This window comes from Capricornis sumatraensis, chromosome 20 (genome assembly GCF_032405125.1).
Source record: "Capricornis sumatraensis isolate serow.1 chromosome 20, serow.2, whole genome shotgun sequence".
Lineage (NCBI taxonomy): Eukaryota > Metazoa > Chordata > Mammalia > Artiodactyla > Bovidae > Capricornis > Capricornis sumatraensis.
In genome coordinates this window covers 31,841,771-31,862,996 of record NC_091088.1, presented here as the reverse complement: position 1 = coordinate 31,862,996, position 21,226 = coordinate 31,841,771, and the positions used below count along the sequence as shown (strand labels likewise).

At 44.5% G+C, this 21,226-nt stretch overlaps 1 protein-coding gene across 2 annotated transcripts in view; it reads right to left on the bottom strand.

Annotated features, from left to right (window-relative positions):
- Positions 1-20,024, bottom strand: part of CFAP263 (cilia and flagella associated protein 263) — a 32,342-nt gene extending 12,318 nt beyond the window's left edge. The window contains exons 1-7 of one of the 2 annotated variants that reach the window (XM_068992965.1): positions 19,924-20,024; positions 15,747-15,873; positions 14,493-14,654; positions 9,278-9,433; positions 8,416-8,496; positions 5,050-5,205; positions 1,598-1,705 (exon numbers count right to left, since the gene is read on the bottom strand). In XM_068992965.1, the coding sequence (XP_068849066.1) occupies positions 1,598-1,705; positions 5,050-5,205; positions 8,416-8,496; positions 9,278-9,433; positions 14,493-14,654; positions 15,747-15,873; positions 19,924-20,024 (891 nt within the window). The remainder of the gene's footprint in view (positions 1-1,597; positions 1,706-5,049; positions 5,206-8,415; positions 8,497-9,277; positions 9,434-14,492; positions 14,655-15,746; positions 15,874-19,923) is intronic. The other variant, XM_068992966.1, reaches the window with a different exon arrangement.
- Positions 20,025-21,226: the final 1,202 nt, after the last annotated feature.

The following is a 21,226-nucleotide window of genomic DNA, read 5'->3' as shown; positions in this document are numbered from 1 at the left end:
TCCAATACTTTGGACACCTGATGCAAAGAGCTGACTCATTTTAAAAGACCCTGATGCTGGGAAAGATTGAGGGCAGGTAGAGAAGGGGACGACAGAGGATGAGATGGTTGGATGGCATCACTGACTCAATGGACGTGAGTTTGCGTAGACTCCGGGAGTTGGTGATGGACAGGGAGGCCTGGCGTGCTGCAGTCCATGGAGTCACAAAGAGTCGGACACGACTGAGAGATTAAAGTGAGTGAGTGAGTGGTTGGTGGATGGGAATGAGGTGAGGTAAAATAAAGGATGTCTAGTGGATTCAGGGTTTCTTTCTGAGATGATGAAAATGTTCAAAAATACTCAAGCTGGTGGTTACACAACTCTGGGAATATACTATAAGCCACTCAAATCTACACTTTAAATTGATACATTATTTCATACATGAATTATATCCCAATTGAGCTGTTTTTTTAAAAGTTAAGAAAATGAAAATATACTAAGTAGTTAACGCCAGGCTTTTAAAGATTGATCTCACATTTCACTTGTCATCTAAGAAGTATCAACCCAAACAAAGAAGGACCACAGGAATTCCGCATAGAGAGAATACACAGATCTTTGCTTTGATTTTGTTATAGACCACTCTGTACTGAGACCGGCTTTTTTTTTTTTTTTTTTTTGCAAAGGATTCGGGCTCTCCACCAAGAATACGATGCGGACGCCACGGCAAAACTGAGTCAGATGTAGTAATCTTGTGGCTTCGGGACTGTTGCAGGCAGTGTCGGGGACACTTCAGACTCATTTGAGACAATGACAGTATTAACTGAACAGATGGATGGTTGTAAGAGGTTGACAAAGCACCCTGTCTGATCACCGCAACAAAGGCTGTGACATCTTTTGCCGGGATACGGAAACTGAGTTCTGTCTCCTTCAAAGGCTTATTCGAGGCTAAAGACTGGCAACACCAAACCTGATGCCAGGCCTTCAGAATACAAGTCCAGGGCTCATTGTCCCCCATCTTCCCCCCAAAGTCACTTTGGAGGATCCCAGGTGCATTTAGGTTGCGGGAATTCAACTCTATGTGCTCAGCCAAATACTGAGAGCACTCAACCCCGGTGCAGATGGAGGGAGCTCAGATGTTCACATGGTGACCGCAGGCCCTGGAGGGCACTGGGACGGAGGTCACAAGTCTACCATCTGAGCAGCCATCATACCAAGTGAGAGCTCCGTGTTTAAAAAGCTTTCTCTCCTTTGCATAGAATGTTATCATTTGCTGTGCATTCTTTTTCTTATATTGGTTACATTATTACACACATTGTACATGTTTTTGCCAGGTTGAATACACTATACTTTGAATTTGGTACCTTATGAGTCACTTAAGGAATTCTCAAGGGTGATTTGGACTCTGTGGTTTCTAGATGATTTCTGACTCTAGATTCTAACCCAGCAGTAATTAAAATGCCAACACCATGGACTGGGAGCCTTCTCCTCTGATGGCCCAGAACTATTTTGATTTTTCTGATCTAAGGCTTTTCTAGACAGAAACCAAGGTGGCTGACTCAGATTCCTTGTTGACAGGAGGAGAAAAACACAAGAAAGAGCATGTTTTACCCTCGCCTACCTCCTCTGCTTGTAGGGTTTCTTTTTCAACTTTTTCAAGTAACTCTTTTCTCAGCAAGAACTCCTTGGTCAGATTGAGGGACATTTCCATGGCGTGGTGTAGCTTGCTCTGCAATATAACAACACAGGAAGTCTTGAGCAAAGATGATCGCTATAGGAAAAAGAGGCAGACAACTCTTTCTTCAGCAGAATAGCAGGACCATCCAGGAACGTGGGTCTGTCCTTCTCATGACTCCAGATTTTCAGAATCCTGGTGTCTAAGAGGCAGGGGAGGACCTCGGGAGGCTTCTCACCTGCAAAGCGCCCAGACACACCTGGACCCAAATCCCACCCCACCGTTACTAAGAAAACCTCTCTAGACTTGGCCTGACTGCTTTGTAGGGTTGTGGTGCTTAGTCACTCAGTCGTATCTGATTCTTTGTGATCCCATGGACTATAGCCCTCCAGGCTCCTCTGTCCATGGATTCTCCAAGCAAGAACACTGGAGTGGGTTCCCATTTCCTTCTCTAGGGGATCTTCTCAACCCAGGGATCAAACCTGGGTCTTCTGCACTGCAGGTGGATCCTTTACTGTCTGAGCCACCAGGAAAGGCTTAACAGAGACAGATTCTGGTAAAGTGTTGAGCACAGTGCCTGGCACACGGAGAGCACATGGCCTAAGACCACCGTCATCTGGATGGACAAAGAGGTGGATGCTACTGTGAGCATGTGCGATCTCACATGTGAGGTCTTCCCAGACCAGGAATCGAGCCCATGTCTCCTGCAACGGCAGGCAGACTCTCTACCATGGAGCCACCAGGGATGCCCCAGGGGCTCCCTTGACTGAGACTCACTCATAAAACTCACAGAAGAGAAGACGCTGTTGTCTGTCTCCTTCATGGCTAAACCCTCAGCACTTAGCCCTGTGCCTAGTGTGCCACAGGTTCTCATATATTTAGTAATAGAGGCAAATTATTCTTCATATTTTTTAAATTATTTTAGAAATATGTATTTATTTGGTTGTGCTGAGTCTTAGATGTGGCACGCAGGATCTTTCATTTTTAGCTGTGGTGGCATGTGGGATCTAGTTCTCTGACCAGGGATCGATCCCAGGTCCCTGTATTGGGAGCAAGGAGTCTTAGCTACTAGACCACCAGGGAAGTCCCATTCTACATATTTTTAATGACACCTCTCACTTGGGTGTTTGACATTAAAATGAAAATGATCCAACCTGCTGCCCATCCATCCGTAAACATACTCCTGGATTTTTAGCAGTTTTTTGACAATTCTGACTGAGCACCTGCTTTGCCATTGTCCTCAGTGCTAGGGACACATCACTGACCAGTCAAGCTCTGTCCTGGTAGGCAGTCACAAAAACCTGCTTCTGAGAGGGGAAGCATCGGCCCATGGTTCCCAGTGGAGTCCCCATTCAAACCCAGGTAAGCCTGACTCTACAGCTCACCATGCTGGGCCCTGCTTTCCGCAGGAGACCTGAGAACTGAGACACAGAAAAGTCAAACTGCGTCTCTCTCAGCTTCAGGCTGTGTCGCCTTAGGTCTCCTGTAGGCGTCTCCTCCCAGCTTCACCATCTGCTTGCTGTTACTCTCAGCAGGCTGACAGGCACCCTAGCCCCTGGGATTCTCACCAGAATGGCTCCCATCCTGCCCACCACGGCCTGTGTTCCAGCTGCTTGGGTTTCACCATCAATCTGCACAACACGTTCTGGAGCTCAAGACGAGGGCCTGGCTGTCGTATTAATATTTTATAGACAGTAGCTCCACTCCAAAGCCCTGACTTTTCCCCGCAAGACCAGACTGGCCCTGGGCCACTTAGTTGATTCCTCAGGATCAGATCAAGGTCCAGTGTGATGTAACCACATACCTCACAGCTCTCCAGCTGGACACAAGAATTTCAGAATGTGAGCACGACCTTGCCTACACACATTTTGCCAGCGGAAGGCAGTGGGTAAGGCGGGACACACACGGGACTAGGAGCCCCAGCTCCGTCACAGCCTGTGGCTTGAATCCAGCAATTGCTCTCCCCCTTTCAGCCTCGGGTTTTCATTTGTAGAAGGAAAACATTGAACAAACATAAGCCTAACATAAACACATTCGAGTTCACGGTTTTAAATGACACCGCGTGGGCCAGATGAAGTTTGCTTGTGAGCTGCCCAAGTCCGTGGCTGCTGTGGCCACCAAGGCACGAGGCCAAGGGTCAGCAACCTTGTTCTGCAAAAGGTTAGATGGGAGATATTTCAGGCTTTGCAGGCCAAGAGGCAAAACTGATGCTGTACAATTATATTAACAAGAGAAAAAAACAAACTGCCACAATTGCTTTATTGATAAAATTCAAAATGAAATAATCAAGTAAAATATTTTGGGATATCGGTCTACAAATGAGAGGAATGAAATTTCTAGGGGAGAAATCAATTTTACTTAATTGGGTATCAAAGAGAGTGTTCTCTATCAAAATCAGTTGCAAATGTTCTTCTGTAAAAACCACCCTTGTCTCCTAGGCCAGTGGGCAGGATAGATGGGCCACTGTATCAGACAGTTGCCAGCAGAATGACCAGACCACCTGGTCTGCCAGGAACAGGCCATGCTCATGCCCATAGTCCCTGCTTAATCATCAATATTGCCTCTTTCTCGCCAAAGACAGTTCTGTGTAGATAAGGAATTATTTAGCAGGTTTTTTTAAAAAAATTTATAGCTAAGATGATTTCCTTTGCAGAGTTTAAGCAGGGAAGTACTTATTGTTGTTTAGTTGCTCAGTCGTGTCTGACTCTCTTATGATTCCAGGGATTGTAGCCCACCAGGCTCCTCTGTCCATGGGATTTCCCAGGCAAGAATACTGGAGTGGTTTGCCATTTCCTTCTCCAGGGCATCTTCCCCGTTAAGACAGGGATCAAGTCCAAGTCTTCTGCATTGTCTTTACCACTGAGCCACCAGGGAAGCCCCAGGGAGGTAGTTATTACAGACTAAATTAAATAGAGCCCTAATTGTGGCTGGTTCTTAAAACTCACAGTGCATAAAAATCAGCTGGGGAGTTAAGAAAATGTATGGCTCTCACCTCCTAATTCAATTGGTTGGGGTTGAGCTAGTGTGTCTATCTTTAAAAAAAAAAAAAAAAGGCTCCTCAACTGGTTTTAACACATAGTCAAGGTTATAGAGACATTTGGGGGATTTTAGGAGATATGGCCGGAGAAGGCAATGGCAACCCACTCCAGTACTCTTGCCTGGAAAATCCCATGGATGGAGGAGCCTGGTAGGCTGCAGTCCATGGGGTCACAAAGAGTCGGACACGACTGAAGCGACGTAGCAGCAGCAACAGCAGGAGATATGGATTTGTTGGGAGAAATCAGAGAGCAACAGGGGAGCGTAGAATGCCTAGGCTCTCGGTGAAGCCACAGTGATGTCCCAGAACCTTGCTGTGGCTCGGGAAACCCCAGGCACCGGGGCATGAGCTTGGACCTTACTTTGTACGCGTTAAGGATCTGCAGGGTGTTTCCAGATGCCAGCTTCATCTGGATCAGCTCTTGATTCCTTGCTTCAATCGTCTCTAAAAACTGAGCATTCTCAATCTTCAGCTGCTGGAAGTCAACGTCGTGGAGGGCCTCGCCTACCTCTTCCTTCTACAGCTCAGAAAGAAGAGTAACACAAGCCAGAAAGACAAAAACAAACATACATTAATGCGTAAGTGTGAAATCTGAAAAAAATGATAAGAGGAACCGATGTGCAGGGCAGGAATAGAGGTGCAGATGCAGAGAATGGGCTTGTGGACCCAGTGGGGGAAGGGCTAGGTGGGATGAACTGGGAGCCTGGGAGCGACATGTACATGCTGCTGCTGCTGCTGCTGCTAAGTCGCTTCAGTCGTGTCTGACTCTGTGCGACCCCAGAGACGGCAGCCCACCATGTATATGCTACCGTATGGAAAAACAGATGGCTAGTGGGAACCTGCAGTATAGCAAGGCAGCTCAGCTCAGTGCTCCGTGATGACCCAGAGGGGTGGGATGCAGTGAGAGGGCCTGGAGGGGTGTATGTACACGTACAGCTGATTCACTTCATTGTACAGCAGAAACTAACTCATCTTTGTAAAGCAATTATATGCCAGTAAAAAAAATAATAAAGAATAGAACATGGCCGAAAAAGAAATGATGTGAGGTTGTGACTCCTATATCGCCATACATTCAATTTCAGGTGAGCTTTTGGAAGTAGGTCATCATTCAGTCATTCTACAAACTTGGAATGGGGATCTGCTTGGTGCCAGGCATGGCCTTAGGCCCTAGGGATAGAGATCTGAGTAAATACAATACTCCCATACTCAATGACAGTTCACAGGCAGGTCACAGCATGGTGTCGTGGGACACACAGGGGCAGCATGCAAACAGAAGCCCCTCCAGGCAGGCCAGGAGAGTATGGAAGGCGGGGTCAGGGGAGGCTTCCCCGAGGAGGTGGTGCCTAAACAGGGCTGTGAAGGAAGAGGCCATTAAAGGTTGTTTTCAACCTGGAAAACTCAGAATAAGCAGCTCATAAATGCCTTTCCTTTGATCACATGACGTTTCTGCACTCGGGGTATATTAGTGCATTGGGTTTCCTCCCTAGCCCTCACCCCACCAGCTGTCCCACCAGCTCTACGGCATCTCACATCTGTGGTCACAAAAGCCAACCTCGGGACTGCTCCCCACACCCACTCGCTATTCAAGCTGTATATCTCCTAAAAGACATCTTCTTCCCTTCCCCCCGAATAACACAACAATTTCCCTAAGCCCTAACTTGACCCATCCTCCAGCTCAAACTGTTCCCATCTTCCACACCAGAAGGCAACCCGTGCCTCCACTCAGTCTCTGGATTTTGTGGCTCCTGGTTGCGGCTTCTGTGGTCTCCGTCTAGCAGTCGCGCATCTACGCCTTTTCTCACCATCACCTCTCCCTGTGAGGCTGTGAGGCCAGGACCCCGTCAGTGTCATCTCTGGGTAGCAATGGCTTTCAGGTTCAAGGTCAGCCATCTGCTTCCCCTCTCATGCTTCTGGATGCCTGAGCTTGCATGAAGCCCAGAGAACCAGGAACTCGGTATCAGGAGGCACGTTCTGAAAACGTGCTGGGGCCATGTTCTTTCTTCCACTGAACTCAACTCTCCTTCGCTGACATCTCCACCCCGGCTCCAGCCTGGGGACCCTCCCAAGTGGCGTGGTCCTTTCCCACAGTAGCCAGAGCACTTGGAGGCAGCAGCTACAGCCCTCGTGGGCCCCTGTTCCTCAGCCCCATGAGTCCCAGGTCCCCTGATGTGTTCTCGGTTCCCTCTCCTACGTGGACTCTAGTTTGCAGATTCCTTCAAGCATGGAGCTCTCCGTGAGACACGGTGCTCCAGGTGAGGTTACTCAGAACATCAGAACAGAGGGCAGAGAGACCACCCCTTTGTGGGGGGGGCATTGTGGAGTGCAGCCTAGGCCACAGCATGGCCCCCAACTGAACTGACTGTATCAGCTGCTCCACGACCAAGCCACCCAGGACCTGTGCAGGTATTTGGAGGGAATCAAAGTGAAGGATCTCACATTTGTCCTTAGTTACCTCATGTGTTAAAGTTGCCCCCAACCTGTTGAGCCTTTGGGATCCCAAGTCAATTAATCCACAGGCCCCAGATATTAATTCTCCTGCCCGACTCTGTGTCACTGTCAGCGGCCACCTCTGATGCATACGCCATTAGTGACTGCATTTGGGTTAATGACAGAAATACTGAGCTCAGAGAGGAGGGAACCATGTAGCCACATTCCAGAGGCCTTGTGCCATGCCTGCCTTTAATCAGGAGCCTTTTGGATCAGCTGCTCGAAGACTTGGCAAAGCATACTCCGAACTGTGCCACCCAGGCCACACTCCCCCAAAGGGTCAACAAGTATGTCATGAGGGGTGTTTTATATATGGTTTTCTTTCTTTATTTTTGGCTGTGCTGGGGCTTTGCTGTTGTGGGGGCTTTTCTCGAGTTGAGGCGAGCAGGGGCTACTCTCTAGTTGCAGCTGGCGGCCTCTCATTGCAGCAGCTTCTCTTATTGTGGAGCATGGGCTCCCACACAGCCTTCAGTGGTTGTGGCACCTGGGCTCAGCAGTTGTGGCTCCCGGTCTCTAGAGCACAGGCTCAGTAGTTGTGAGTTAGTTGTTCTGCGGCATACGGAATCTTAGTCACTGGACTGGGGATCAACCTGTGTCTCTTGCATTGGCAGGTGGATTCTTTACCACTGAGCCACCAGGGAAGCCCCATGAAGGTCTTTTAAATTCAAGCCAGCTCCATTACAGATTTATCAGCATTGAAACTGTATTAGTTTCCTCTTGCTCCCGTAAAAAATGACCACAAATGCAGAGATTTAAAACAATAGAAGTGTATCCTCTTACAGCTCATGAGGTCAGAAGTCTGAAACAGTTCTTTGCATTAAAACCAAGGAGTTGGCAGGGTGGCATTCCTTCTGGAGGCTCTAGAGTTGAATCTGTTTCCTTGCCATTACCAGCTTCTACAGGCAGTCTGCACCCTTCATTCATGATCCCTTCCTTCGCTTTGATCTCTGCTTCTATTCCCACATCTTCTCTGTCTCACCCTCCTGCCTCCCTCTCCTAAGGACTCTTGTGATTACGTTGGACGCACTCAGATACTCCAAGATATTCTCCCCATCTCAACATTCTTGATTTCATCACACCCGCATAATCTTTATGCCATGTAAAGTAACATAGTCACAGACTCCAGGATTTAGGACATGGACATCTTTGGAATTTGGAGACATGGACATTTTGGGGAGGATGTTGTTCTACCCACTACAGTAACCTTGAAAAAAAAAGAAAGAAAGACAAATCCACATACCTGCCTCAATTGTAAAAGCAACTTCTTCCTCTGGACTTTGAGCGAAACATTTTTCAAACGTAATTTATCCTTCATGTTATCCTAAAAAATAAAAGCAAATTTTAATCCATTGTCCTCCTTCTTCCCTATCAGCAGGTCTGCGACTGCAGAATTAAACTTTGAGCCCTAACATGCAGTCACTTATTTTTAACTCTTTGATGTCTACTCAAGCTGGTGTTGCTACGATACCCTTGCTCGTGAGCAAGCAGCAGAGGAAACTGGGTCTGCTCTATACAAATTTTCTATTACTTTTAAATTCAAGATAACTTGAGTATATTGTTGGATATAGGGGCCTTTCCTGACAAAATGATCTTATGATTCCTTGATCTATTACCCTCTTGGTAATTTACATTATTTTTTATTACATATAACATGTTAGGGTTAGTACCACTACCTATCTGCAGGATCCAAAGCTTGATAGGCTGCAAAATCTTTGAAAGTAAAGGAACATTTTGTCTCATTCTTACACTAATGGAACTCAGAGAAATTGAGGTTTACTTGTTCTACACTACGTAGTCACCTGACTAAACAGGCTCACACTTTTCTCAACAAGACAGCAGGTCTTGAAACAAACGAGAAAATTAAAAGGAAGAAGCTGATCTGAGATAACTATGAATATCCATTCTGCCCGTTTGATTTTGGCTTTGATAAACTCGCATTTTAAGACACACACGCTTTGAGGGACACAAAAAAATGTTCATATGTGGGCAACAGTTATGGTGGACCAAATGGACTGGGGCAGCCTCACGTGGACCACTTCTGTGTCATCGTTCTACGAAAGTATTCCCCTCTCTAAGCTCCAACCAACCACCTGTCAACTCACTCTCCGACGATTCATGTCCTCAATGTACTTCATCACTTTCTGAGTGGCCAAAATACTCCCTTTCTTCTTGGATATGGTCTTTAGAATATCTTTTTCAAACTCATGCACTTCTCTCTGGACTTCGGTCCATCGAATCTCAGCTTCCTCGATGATGGCCTGGGGGAGTCAGTGCAAAGAGAGGACAGTTTACAAAACTTCTCAAGGAGACATGCATCTAAGGAAACCTAAGGTCTCAGGCCTATTTGGGTCCCAATGCCTAACGTTTCTTCTTAGTCTTAGGAAGATATCCTGAAGATACAAATGGGACCATATGAACCTTGTTATTAAAAAGCATGCCTCAAAAAAGTTACAGTATCTATATATATAAGGAGAAGAACAAACAAAAAAGGGCCTCGAGTATCTCCAGAAATATGAATTTCCATATCTGAAATGTTATTTATCATTAAAATTATAACACTAATATCTATCATATATCACCATATCATATATATATATGTATATCATACATCATATATATACACCATATCATATATATATTACACATATATAATATCTGGGAGGTTATATGCCAAAACAATAACCACAGCTGTATCTGGAAAGATGGACTAGGAAGGAGGCAGAGAAGCACTCTTACTATATACTTTTATAATTTGAAAAAAAAGTTATAATGAATCTATGTATTGATACAAAAAGACACTATTAAGTGAAAAATACAGTTCACAAAATAATATGATGCCTTTTTATAAAGACATTCATATATACATAGGAAATCTAAACTCTAGGAGACAAATACAGGAACCAACAGTAATTACCTCTAGGTGGATGTTTTCAAATATTTCTCTTTTAGCTTACCTGCATGTTTAAATTTTGCTACAACAGAGATTATCTTTAAATTTAAAAATGCAAACACGCATATATTATTTTAAGAATAAAATGAGTAGCCACAGAGCAAATCATCTTTGATCAGGCTCTTTCACTGGGCACCAAGGAACAAAAGCATCTTCCTTTGCTGGCCAGCATCTGGCCATAGGCTCCTCCCTCCCCATAAACTTCACAGGCCAGAACATCTATCCACCTTAAATGCTACTTTCTATACATTACTGGAATGCAAAAGTAGGAAGTCAAGAGATATCTGGAGTAACAGGCAAATTTGGCCTTGGAGTACTAAATGAAGCAGGGCAAAGGCTAACGAGTTTTGCCAAGAGAACGCACTGGTCATAGCAAACACCCTCTTCCAACAACACAAGAGAAGACTCTACACATGGACATCGCCAGATGGTCAATACTGAAATCAGATTGATTATATTCTTTGCAGCCAAAGATGGAGAAGCTCTATACAGTCAGCAAAAATAAGACAGAGAGCTGACTGTGGCTCAGATTAAGAACTCCTTATTGCCAAATTCAGACTGAAATTGAAGAAAGCAGGGAAAACCACTAAACCATTCAGGTATGACCTAAATCAAGTCTCTTACCACTATACAGTAGAAGTGACTAGATTCAAGGGATTAGATCTGATAGACAGGGTGCCTGAAGAACCATGGATGAGGTTTGTGACATTGTACAGGAGACAGGGAGCAAGATCATCCCCAAGAAAAAGAAATGCAAAAAGGCAAAGTGGTTGTCTGAAGAGGCATTACAAATAGCTGAGAAAAGAACGGAAGCAAAAGGCAAAGGAGAAAAGGAAAGATAAACCCATTTGAATGCAGAGTTCCAAAGAATAGCAAGAAGAGACAAGAAAGTCTCCCTCGGTGATCAATGCAAAAAAACAGAGGAAAACAATAGAATGGGAAAAACTAGGGATCTCTTCAAAAGAATTAAAGATACCAAGGGAATATTTCATGCAAAGATGGGCACAATAAAGGACAGAAATGGTATGGACCTAACAGAAGCAGAAGATATTAAGAAGAGGTGGCAAGAATACACAGAAGAACTGTACAAAACAGATCTTCATGACCCAGATAATCACGATGGTGTGGTCACTTACCTAGAGCCAGACATCCTGGAATGTGAAGTCAAGTGGGCCTTAGGAAGCATCACTATGAACAAAGCTAGTGGAGGTGATGAAATTCCAGTTGAGCTATTTCAAATCCTGAAAGGTGATGCTGTGAAAGTGCTGCACTCAATATGCCAGCAAATTTGGAAAACTCAGCAGTGGTCACAAGACTGGAAAAAGTCAGTTTTCATTCCAATCCCAAAGAAAGGCAATGCCAAAGAATGCTCAAACTACTGAATAATTGCTCTCATCTCACACACTAGCAAAGTAATGCTCAAAATTCTCCAAGCCAGGCTTCAAAGGGACATGAACCATGAACTTCCAGATGTTCAGGGTGGATTTAGAAAAGGCAGAGCAACCAGAGATCAAGTCTCCAACATCTGCTGGATCATTGAAAAAGCAAGAGAGTTCCAGAGAAACATCTACTTCTGCTTTATTGACTATGCCAAAGACTTTGACTATGTGGATCACAATAAACTGTGGAAAATTCTGAAAGAGATGGGAATACCAGACCACCTGACTTGCCTCCTGAGAAATCTGTATGCAGGTGAGGAAGCAACAGTTAGAACTGGACATGGAACAACAGACTGGTTCCAAATTGGGAAAGGAATATACCAAGGCTGTATATTGTCACCCTGCTTATTTAACTTATATGCATAGTACATCATGAGAAATGCTGGATTGGATGAAGCACAAGCTGGAATCAAGATTGCCAGGAGAAATATCAATAATCTCAGATATGCAGATGACACCTTCCTTAGGGCAAAGTGAAGAAGAACTATAGAGTCTCTTGATGAAAGTGAAAAAGAGGAGAGTGACAAAGTTGGCTTAAAACTCAACATTCAGGAAACAAAGATCATGGCATCTGGTCTCATCACTTCATGGGAAATAGATGGGAAACAGTGGAAACAGTAAGAAACTTTATTTTGGGGGGCTCCAAAATCAGTGCACATGCTTATTGCAGCCATGAAATTAAAAATGCTTACTCCTTAGAAGAAAAGTTATGACCAACCTAGACAGCATATAAAAAGCAGAGATATTACTTTGCCCACAAAGGTCCATCTAGTCAAAGCTATGGTCTTTCCAGTAGTCATGTATGGATGTGAGAGTTGGACTATAAAGAAAGCTGAGCACTGAAGAATTGATGCTTTTGAACTGTGGTGTTGGAGAAGACTCTTGAGAGTTCTTTGGACAGCAAGGAGATCCAACCTGTCAATCCTAAAGGAAATCAGTCCTGAATACTCATTGGAAGGACTGATGTTGAAGCTGAAACTCCAAAACTTTGGCCACCTGATGCACAGAACTGACTCACTGGAAAAGACCCTGATGCTGGGAAAGATTGAAGGTGAGAGGAGAAGGGGATGACATAGGATGAGATGGTTGGATGGCATTACTGACACAATGGACATGAGTTTGAGTAAGCTCCGGGAGTTGGTGATGGACAGGGAAACCTGGCGTGCTGCACTTAGGGTCGCAGAGTTAGACATGACTGAGCAACTGAAATGAATTGATACATCACTCTCCTGCTCAATTATCCTCACCGGGGTCCTGCTTTCTAAAACATCAGAGAGAAACCCCTGTGCCTACTCAACCTGATTTCCTAATACAGCCCCCGAACCACCTTCTCCTCTAACCTCACCAACCTCCTAAGGGTTATGAACTTGCTGTGAACATTCCCACCTCCACTTCCTTGTTCATGTCATTCACCTTACTTAGGGGGCCCTTGTTTTCCTATTCCTTCAACAGCAGCCGCCATTCTTCACATGTCAAGTCCTATGTCCAGCCCTACCGCCCCAACATGTCTTCTCTGACCACTCTAACCCACACCATGATGTTTAATCACACAGTTCAGCATGTGAGGACAATGCTACCACATCCTGAGCTCCTTTAACATGTTAGAATTCAATGCAGCGTGTTGGGAAAGAGAAAGGAGGAGAGCGGGGGAAGGGCAGGAGAGGTTTACGCCATAGAGATGGTTCTATCAATGGGGACATGAGTTCACTATCTGTCCCTTTCAAGGAAATGAATATGATGCCTCCATTAGAAGTGGAAAAAATTTAGAAATAGAACAGAAACATCTATTTTTTCATACAAGATCGCTATGAAATGCAAGCCAGCAACTTCATCCTATTGGCAGCCAAATGAACAGTGATGTTTCTTCCTGTTGGAAAACTGACCACCTTGGTCTCCCATATGACGTGAACCATCGTCATGGATGCAGCTCAGGGAGGGTGACGAGGGATTTTTCACTCGACTCACTGACTTCAACCTCAAGCCCCATATATCGTTAAGGAATTATTGTGAATTTTTAAGAGCATTTATGGTTGGATGGCATCACTGACTCAATGGACATGAGTTTGGGTAAACTCCAGGAGTTGGTGGTGGACAAGGAGGCTTGGCGTGCTGCGGTTCATGGGGTCGCAAAGAGTCGGACACGACTGAGCAACTGAACTGAACTGAACTGATGGTTGTTGATTATGGGTTTTTTTTAAAGAATCCACATCTTAGAAACGTATATTGAAATATTTACAGATAAACAGTATCTGTAAGATCCCCTTCATAAAATAGCGCAGTGGCCAGTTACAAGGGGGAAGTTGGGAGGGATACGGAGGGAACCAGAGCAGCCGCATGTTGGCGACTGCTATGTGCGGGCACTGAATGCATGAGGGTTCACTGCACTAGCTTCTCTACATTTGCGTCTTTTGAGATTTTTCATTTAAAGAGTTTAAAATTTTTTTAATTTTATTTATTTATTTTTAGTTGTGCTGGGTCTTTGTTGCTACATGAGAGCTCTCCCTAGTTGCGGCAAACAGAGGCTTCTCTCTAGTTGCAGTACACAGGCTTCTTAATGGGGTGCCTTCTCTTGTTGTGGAACACAGGCTCTGAAGCCCTAGGGCTTCCACAGTTGTAGGGCTTCAGTAGTTGTAGTTGCAGGGGCTTAGCTGCCCCATGGCCCACAGAATCTTCCCAGACTAGGCATCGAACCTGTGTCCCCTGCATTGGAACGCAGATTCTTAACACTGGAATATCAGGGAAGACCAAAAAGTTTAAAATTTGATATCCCCTCAAGCAAGTGGTAAGTTCCTTAAAGGCAGGTCCTCAGTTTATTTTATCCGAGTGTGTTTCTCTCAAAGCACCAACAATCACATGAGCGTAATAAAGATGCTTCTTGCAGAGGCAGAAGCGGGGAGCCCAGGGAGGACGGCCCACTGGAAGGCCTACCTCGTGATGCTGCAGGTCGCGCTCAGCATTCGCTCTCATGTGCCTGATCTCATCCTTTGTGTCTTCCAGCTCCTTTTGCACAAGTTCCAGTTTTTGGTCCACACTGAGGCCCATCACACGTTCCATGCCCATGCGGGACTTGGATTTACGCCTGCTTCGTAACTGTAACACAAGCAGTACAAAGCCATTGTCAAGTAGGAAGTGGTAAGAAAGCAACCGAGGGTGGGTATCAAAAGGACCACTCGAACATGCTAGAAATCACTCTGAATGATGGCCAGAGCAAACCAACTCCACGATAAATGATGCTGGACACTGGGTCCGAGGTGATGTTCATTTCACAAGTCAACCTAAGGTACTGCACAAAATATTTCAAAGGTCTCTGCTCGACAATGAACGGAAAATAAGTAAGGGGAAGTGTCTTGAGTGTGGGGAAACCCTGAACTAAAGTAAATTGCTACAGACTAGCAATCAAATCAGTGTCAGGGAAAGCCTGGAGCTCAGCGCTTCCTGAGCTGGATATAAAAGAGAAAATGCACTGGGGGCCAAGGTTTTCAGCAAAAAACAGACAAAAAATGTTGGATTTCCTAGGCATTGACATGGTCGGATGACATTGTCAACTCAACGGACGAGTTTGAGCAAACTCTGGGCGATAGTGAAGGACAGGGAAGCCTGGCGTGCTGCAGTCCATGGGGTCGCAAAGAGTAGAACATGACTAATCGACTGAACAGCAACAACAGGGCAATGAAGCCCAAGGTCAAAAGCAGGTGACCCAGGAAGTGTGTGGACCTGAAGGTGGCATTGTTTGATCCTCAAAAGATAGACCCCCACTCCGTACTATTTTTTTTGAGTCAGCTTCCCTTTTTTATTTTAAGTGGAGTATACTTGCTTTATAATGTTGTATTAGTTTCTGCTGTACAATGAAGTGAATCAGTTATGTGTATACATATATCCCCTCCCTCTTGGGCTTCCCTCTCACCCTTTCTACCCCACCCCTCTAGTTCACCACAGAGCACTGAGCTGAGCTCCCTGCGCTATACAGCAGGTTCCTGCTAGCAATCTATTTTACACATGGTAGTATATATATGTCAATCCTAATCTAAAGAGAAACCTTGGAGGGAAAAGAACCAAAGTTAGAACAGGGAGAAAGTCATATGCCACTTGGCCAAGAAGGGCACAGCAAAGGCAGATAACAAATGTTACTTGCCTCTAAAGGGGCAAAGCGCTTTAAAGAATTCTTAGATCTCTCTTGCATACCTGTGCAATTTCTGCTCCTGCTATTTTGATTTCTGATAATCGTGGAGGTCGCTGGTCTCTGGACTCCAGTTTACTGTAATATTTTTCAAACATCTCTGTCTCAGTTTTGAGAGCAGAGTTTCCATAGCTGCAAAACAGAGAGTGCCCTTGAAAAAGTTCCACCAACTGGAGTTTAAATCCCAAGTACCTAGTATTTAACACTTACTAGCTTTGTATGACCTTGTAAGATACTTAACTTTTCGGTGCCTCTCTTTCCTCATCTGTAAAATGGGAATAATAATAGCACCTATCTTTGAGATTTGTGATAAGGAAAGCAAAGACTCTGGGACAGTGCCTGGCACACAGTGAATGCTATTTACATACTCTCTATATTTTTTTAATATACATCTAATGAGCCATAAAGTGCAGAGCACTAGGATTACAGGCATACATTGGGGATATATTGGATTCAGTTTCAAACAACTGCAATCAAGTAAATAGTGCAATAAAGTGAGTCACATAATTTTTTGTTTTTCTGGTGCATTAAAATTATGTTTATATTATACTGTAGTCTACTAAGTGTGCATGCCATTATGTCTAAAAAAGTACATACTTTAATTAACAATGCTTTGTTGCTAAAAAATAAAAAATAAAAACGGTAACCATCATCTGAGCCTTCAGCAGGTCATAATCTTTGCAATAGTAGCATCAAAAAAATCAGTGACCACAAATCACCATAACAAATATAATAATATAAAGAAAAAGCTTGAAATATTTCAAAAATCATGGAAATGTGACAGAGATGCAAAATGAGCAAATGCTGTTGGAAAACAAAGCATCAATATGCTTGCTCAATGCAGAGTTGCCACAAACCTTTGTTTTGTAAAAAACACAATGTCTGTAAGGTACAATAAGGCAAAACGCAATAAATTGAGATATGCCTATATACTGAAAATTGGTACAAGGTTCATCTTCAAATATCTTCTAACCCATCTGTGAAATTCCTTCTGAATTAATACTGAATATTTTATTTTTAAATTTTACTTTTGGCCGCACTGGGTCTTTGTTGCTGCAAACAGGCTCTCTCTAGTTGCAGCAAGGGGCTTCCCTCCAGTTGTGGCGCACGGGCTTCTGACTACCGTGGCTTCTCTTGTTGCAAAGCACAGGCTCTAGGTGCACAGACTACAGTAGTTGTGGCTTTCGGGCTCTTGAGCATACCAGGCTCAGTAGTTGTGGTGCACAGGTTTAATTGCTCCGTGGCATGCAGAATCTTCCCAGACCAGGGATCAAAACTGTGTCCCCTGCATTGGCAGGCATATTCTTAACCACTGGACCACCAGGCAAGTCCACTACAGAATTCTTGAAGTTACACACATCCACAATCTTCAGAGGTTTCCTTTGGTTTATATTTCTCAGTTCTTTTATTTCCAGCCACCCAGTGGATGAAGTATTATTCTCTAGAAGTCTATTATAAAAGGTAGGAACACTTTGAACAGATGGTTTTTAAACATTAGAGATGACAAAGCTAGTTTATCCTGTATATCCCAAGACTGTGTGTGACCCTTTCAACTTATCTAACATACCTGTATGTTACATGAGTGTACAGGGCTTCCCTGATGGCTCAGCTGGTAAAGAATTTGCCTGCAATGTGGGAGACCTGGGTTCGATCCCTGGATTGGGAAGATGCCCTGGAGAAGGAAAAGGCTACCCACTCCAGTATTCTGGCCTGGAGAATCCCATGGACTATATAGTCCATGGCGTCGCAGAGTCAGACACAGCTGAGCAACTTTCACTTTCACGATGGTAAAGAACCCATCAATGGTAAAGAACCCATATGCCAGTGCAGGAAATGTAAGTTCAATTCCTGGGTGGGGAGGGTCCTCTGGGGAAGGAAATGGCAACTCCCTCTAGTAGTCTTGCCTGAGAAATTCCCTATGGACTGTAGGGTGGCAAAGGGTCGGACATGACTGAAGCGACTTAGTATGCACTCATGGGCTATAGCCCGCCAGGTTCCTTCTGTTCCATGGGGTCACAAAAGAAGCCGGACACAACTTATAGACTGAACAGCAACAGTATAATACACACATTATGTATGTAAGTGTATATATAAGAGAGAGAACAGCTTTGATATTTTCATATGGTATTGAGCTGAACATCTGTTTACTGTGCTGAAGATCCTGTTTGGCTGAATTTTAATATTAGTGGGAAAGATTCAACAGAAAAGCCTGATACATCAAAGCATCTTTCTTTTTCAGCATATGTCATGTCCCCAGTATAGGCTATGGAGTTGCACCAAAGTCTTTTTTTAATTAATTTTTTATTGGAATATAGTTGATTTACAAAGTTGTGTTAGTTTCTGCTTACAGCAAACTCAGTTATACATATACATATATCCATTCTTTTTCATTCTATTCCCATATAGGTCATTACAGAGCCTTGAATAGATTTCTCTGTGCTATATAGTAGGTTCTTATTAGTTATGTAGTTTATATATAATAGTGTGATCTGTGTCTTAATTTTAGCTCTGCCACTGATTAGCTGTGTGACTGTAAGAAAGTGACTTAACCTCCGTGTCTGTTTCCTCACCATCTTACTAGGGTTATTTTGTTATTTTATTAGTTCATATGTGCAAAATACTTGGCACATAATAAGCACTCAAGATTGTAGCTATTTTAGTAATAACACCTCAATTCTGACCTAAACTATTTATAAACATTTTGCAGTAACAGCTATTCAGCTGCCAGGCCAGGATGTTCTATGCGAAACCAGTAAGTTGTACAACTAACCTCAATTATCTCATAGAATCTTGATATCCAGTTTACTCGCTATCAGTTCAGTTCAGTTCAGTCACTCAGTCGTGTCCGACTCTTTGCGACCCCATGAACTGCAGCACGCCAGGCCTCCCTGTCCATCACCAACTCCCGGAGTTCACTCAGACTCACGTCCATCGAGTCAGTGATGCCATCCAGCCATCTCATCCTCTGTCGTCCCCTTCTCCTCCTGTCCCCAATCCCTCCCAGCATCAGAGTCTTTTCCAGTGAGTCAACTCTTCACATGAGGTGGCCAAAGTACTGAATCATTCCAAAGTACTAGCATCATTCCTTCCAAAGAACACCCAGGACTGACCTCCTTCAGAATGGACTGGTTGGATCTCTTGCAGTCCAAGGGACTCTCAAGAGTCTTCTCCAACACCACAGTTCAAAAGCATCAATTCTTCGGCGCTCAGCTTTCTTCACTGTCCAACTCTCACATCCATACATGACTACTGGAGAAACCATAGCCTTGACTAGACGGACCTTTGTTGGCAAAGTAATGTCTCTGCTTTTCAATATGCTATCTAGGTTGGTCATAACTTTTCTTCCAAGGAGTAAGTGTCTTTTAATTTTATGGCTGCAATCATCATCTGCAGTGATTTTGGAGCCCCCCAAAATAAAGTCTGACACTGTTTCCACTGTTTCCCATCTATTTCCCATGAAGTGATGGGACCAGATGCCATGATCTTCATTTTCTGAATGTTGAGCTTGAAGCCAACTTTTTCACTCTCCTCTTTCATTTTCATCAAGAGGCTTTTTAGTTCCTCTTCACTTTCTGCCATAAGGGTGATGTCATCTGCATATCTGAGGTTATTGATATTTCTCCCGGCAATCTTGATTCCAGCTTGTGCTTCTTCCAGCCAAGCGTTTCTCAGTAGATATTAAAACAGACTGGTAAAAATGTAGACAATTGGGCTAGTCCTTCTTTGCTGTTCACTTCTATGCTTATACTCTGGTTCAGGTATTTTGCTTTATAATAAAAGTATCTCAGTAGCCTCCCTTCTATCTGCTTCCACCTTAATTTTATTATAGAATCTTAGCATTGGAAAAGGACTTAGAGGTTACCTGGTCCAAGCTGTCATTGCACAACAGAGAAGTGGCTAAGCACACAGCATGGTACCAGACAGACCCACTAGGCTGAAGCTCTAGCTTCACCAATTACCCTCTAGGCTTCGCATCTTTGTCTCCACCAGTGGCTTGTTAGTGCCCTGAAGGTGGAGGTACGAGAATAAAGAGCAAAGGTAGGCGCCTTTACCACTTTTTTTTTTTTTTTTGGGGGGGGGGGCTGGTCTCAGTTTCCTCAGCGTTCAGCGTGGACCTGGAGTACCAACCTCGGAGCCCACACACTGAGTAGGGACCACCCTCAGAATCCGGCCGGTGGGTACCTGAGCTCTTCCACCAGCCCACACAACTGGAAAACAGGCAGATCGCTCTCTTCCTGGCCCGGTGTCTCCGAGGCAGAAGTCTCAGAGTCGTCGTCCGTCATCACTGCCGAAGCTACTCTGGTCAATACCGAGTTGCGGCCAAGAGCGCCGGGAACCAGCGACCGCTTCACTCAGGCTGCGACCAAGCAGTGCGTTGCCAGGGCGACCCGACGCGGTAGTGGAGGGGCGGGGCTTCCGGAGACCCAGTCCAGCGCTTCGGCCAGCCCAGGGCAGACCAAAGCGAGATCGCTGTCCTTGGACTAGATACCTAGGTGCATTCGCTGTTTACTTTTTTTCAACAGTATACTTAAAACGATGATAATAAAAGCTGTTTGCTCAGCAGTTACTAATACCCTTGACACCATGTTGAGCATAGTTTATAAAAATCCTTGCAACAACCTTGTAATAGTATCTATTCTCCATTTCCAAATGGAGAAATTGAGACCCAGAAAGTTCATTGAATTGGCAGGAGTGTCTTCCTTCTTCCACCTCACTGTGAGGCCTCGACTCTGTTCACCATCTGGAGCTTCATACATCCTCACTGCAGCTTCTCTCAGATACCAATAATCTGCATTGCTGGAAGGGAAAAACTTGGCTGATTATTAAATGGGTATAAACTTAAGACGTTTCTAAATAGGCATTGATCATATTAGTATATGATCCTGAGTATCTTGAGGGGAATGTATGGAGCAGACCATTCAGTATGTCAAGGAGCGCCTGGTTAAATGAGGAGACAGCCCCTAAACTAACTGTTGAAACCTGAAGTGATGGTGGTGACAGTGTTGTGGCTCACGCCACTTTATAGTCATCAACTCATTTCATCCTCAGAACAGTCTTATGAAGTTGGTATTGTTCTCTTCCTCTTACAGATCCGGAAACTGAGGAATATAGTAGCTTAGATAAGTTGGCTGGGCTTTCCTGATAGCTCAGTTGGTAAAGAATCCACCTGCAATGCAGGAGACCCAGGTTCAATTCCAGGGTGGGGAAGATCCCCTGTAGAAGGGATAGGCTTACCCACTGCAGTATTCTTGGGCTCCCCTTGTGGCTCAGCTATTAAAGAATCCGCCTGCACTGTGGGAGACCTGAGTTCCATCCCTGGGTTGGGAAGATCTCCTGGAGAAGGGAAAGGCTACCCACTCCAGTATTCTGGCTTGGTGAATTCCATGGACTGTATAGTCCATGGGGTCACAAAGACTCGGACATGACTGAGTGACTTCCACCATTCACCATTACTTTCACCAGGACCACTCTGCTTGGTCCTCTC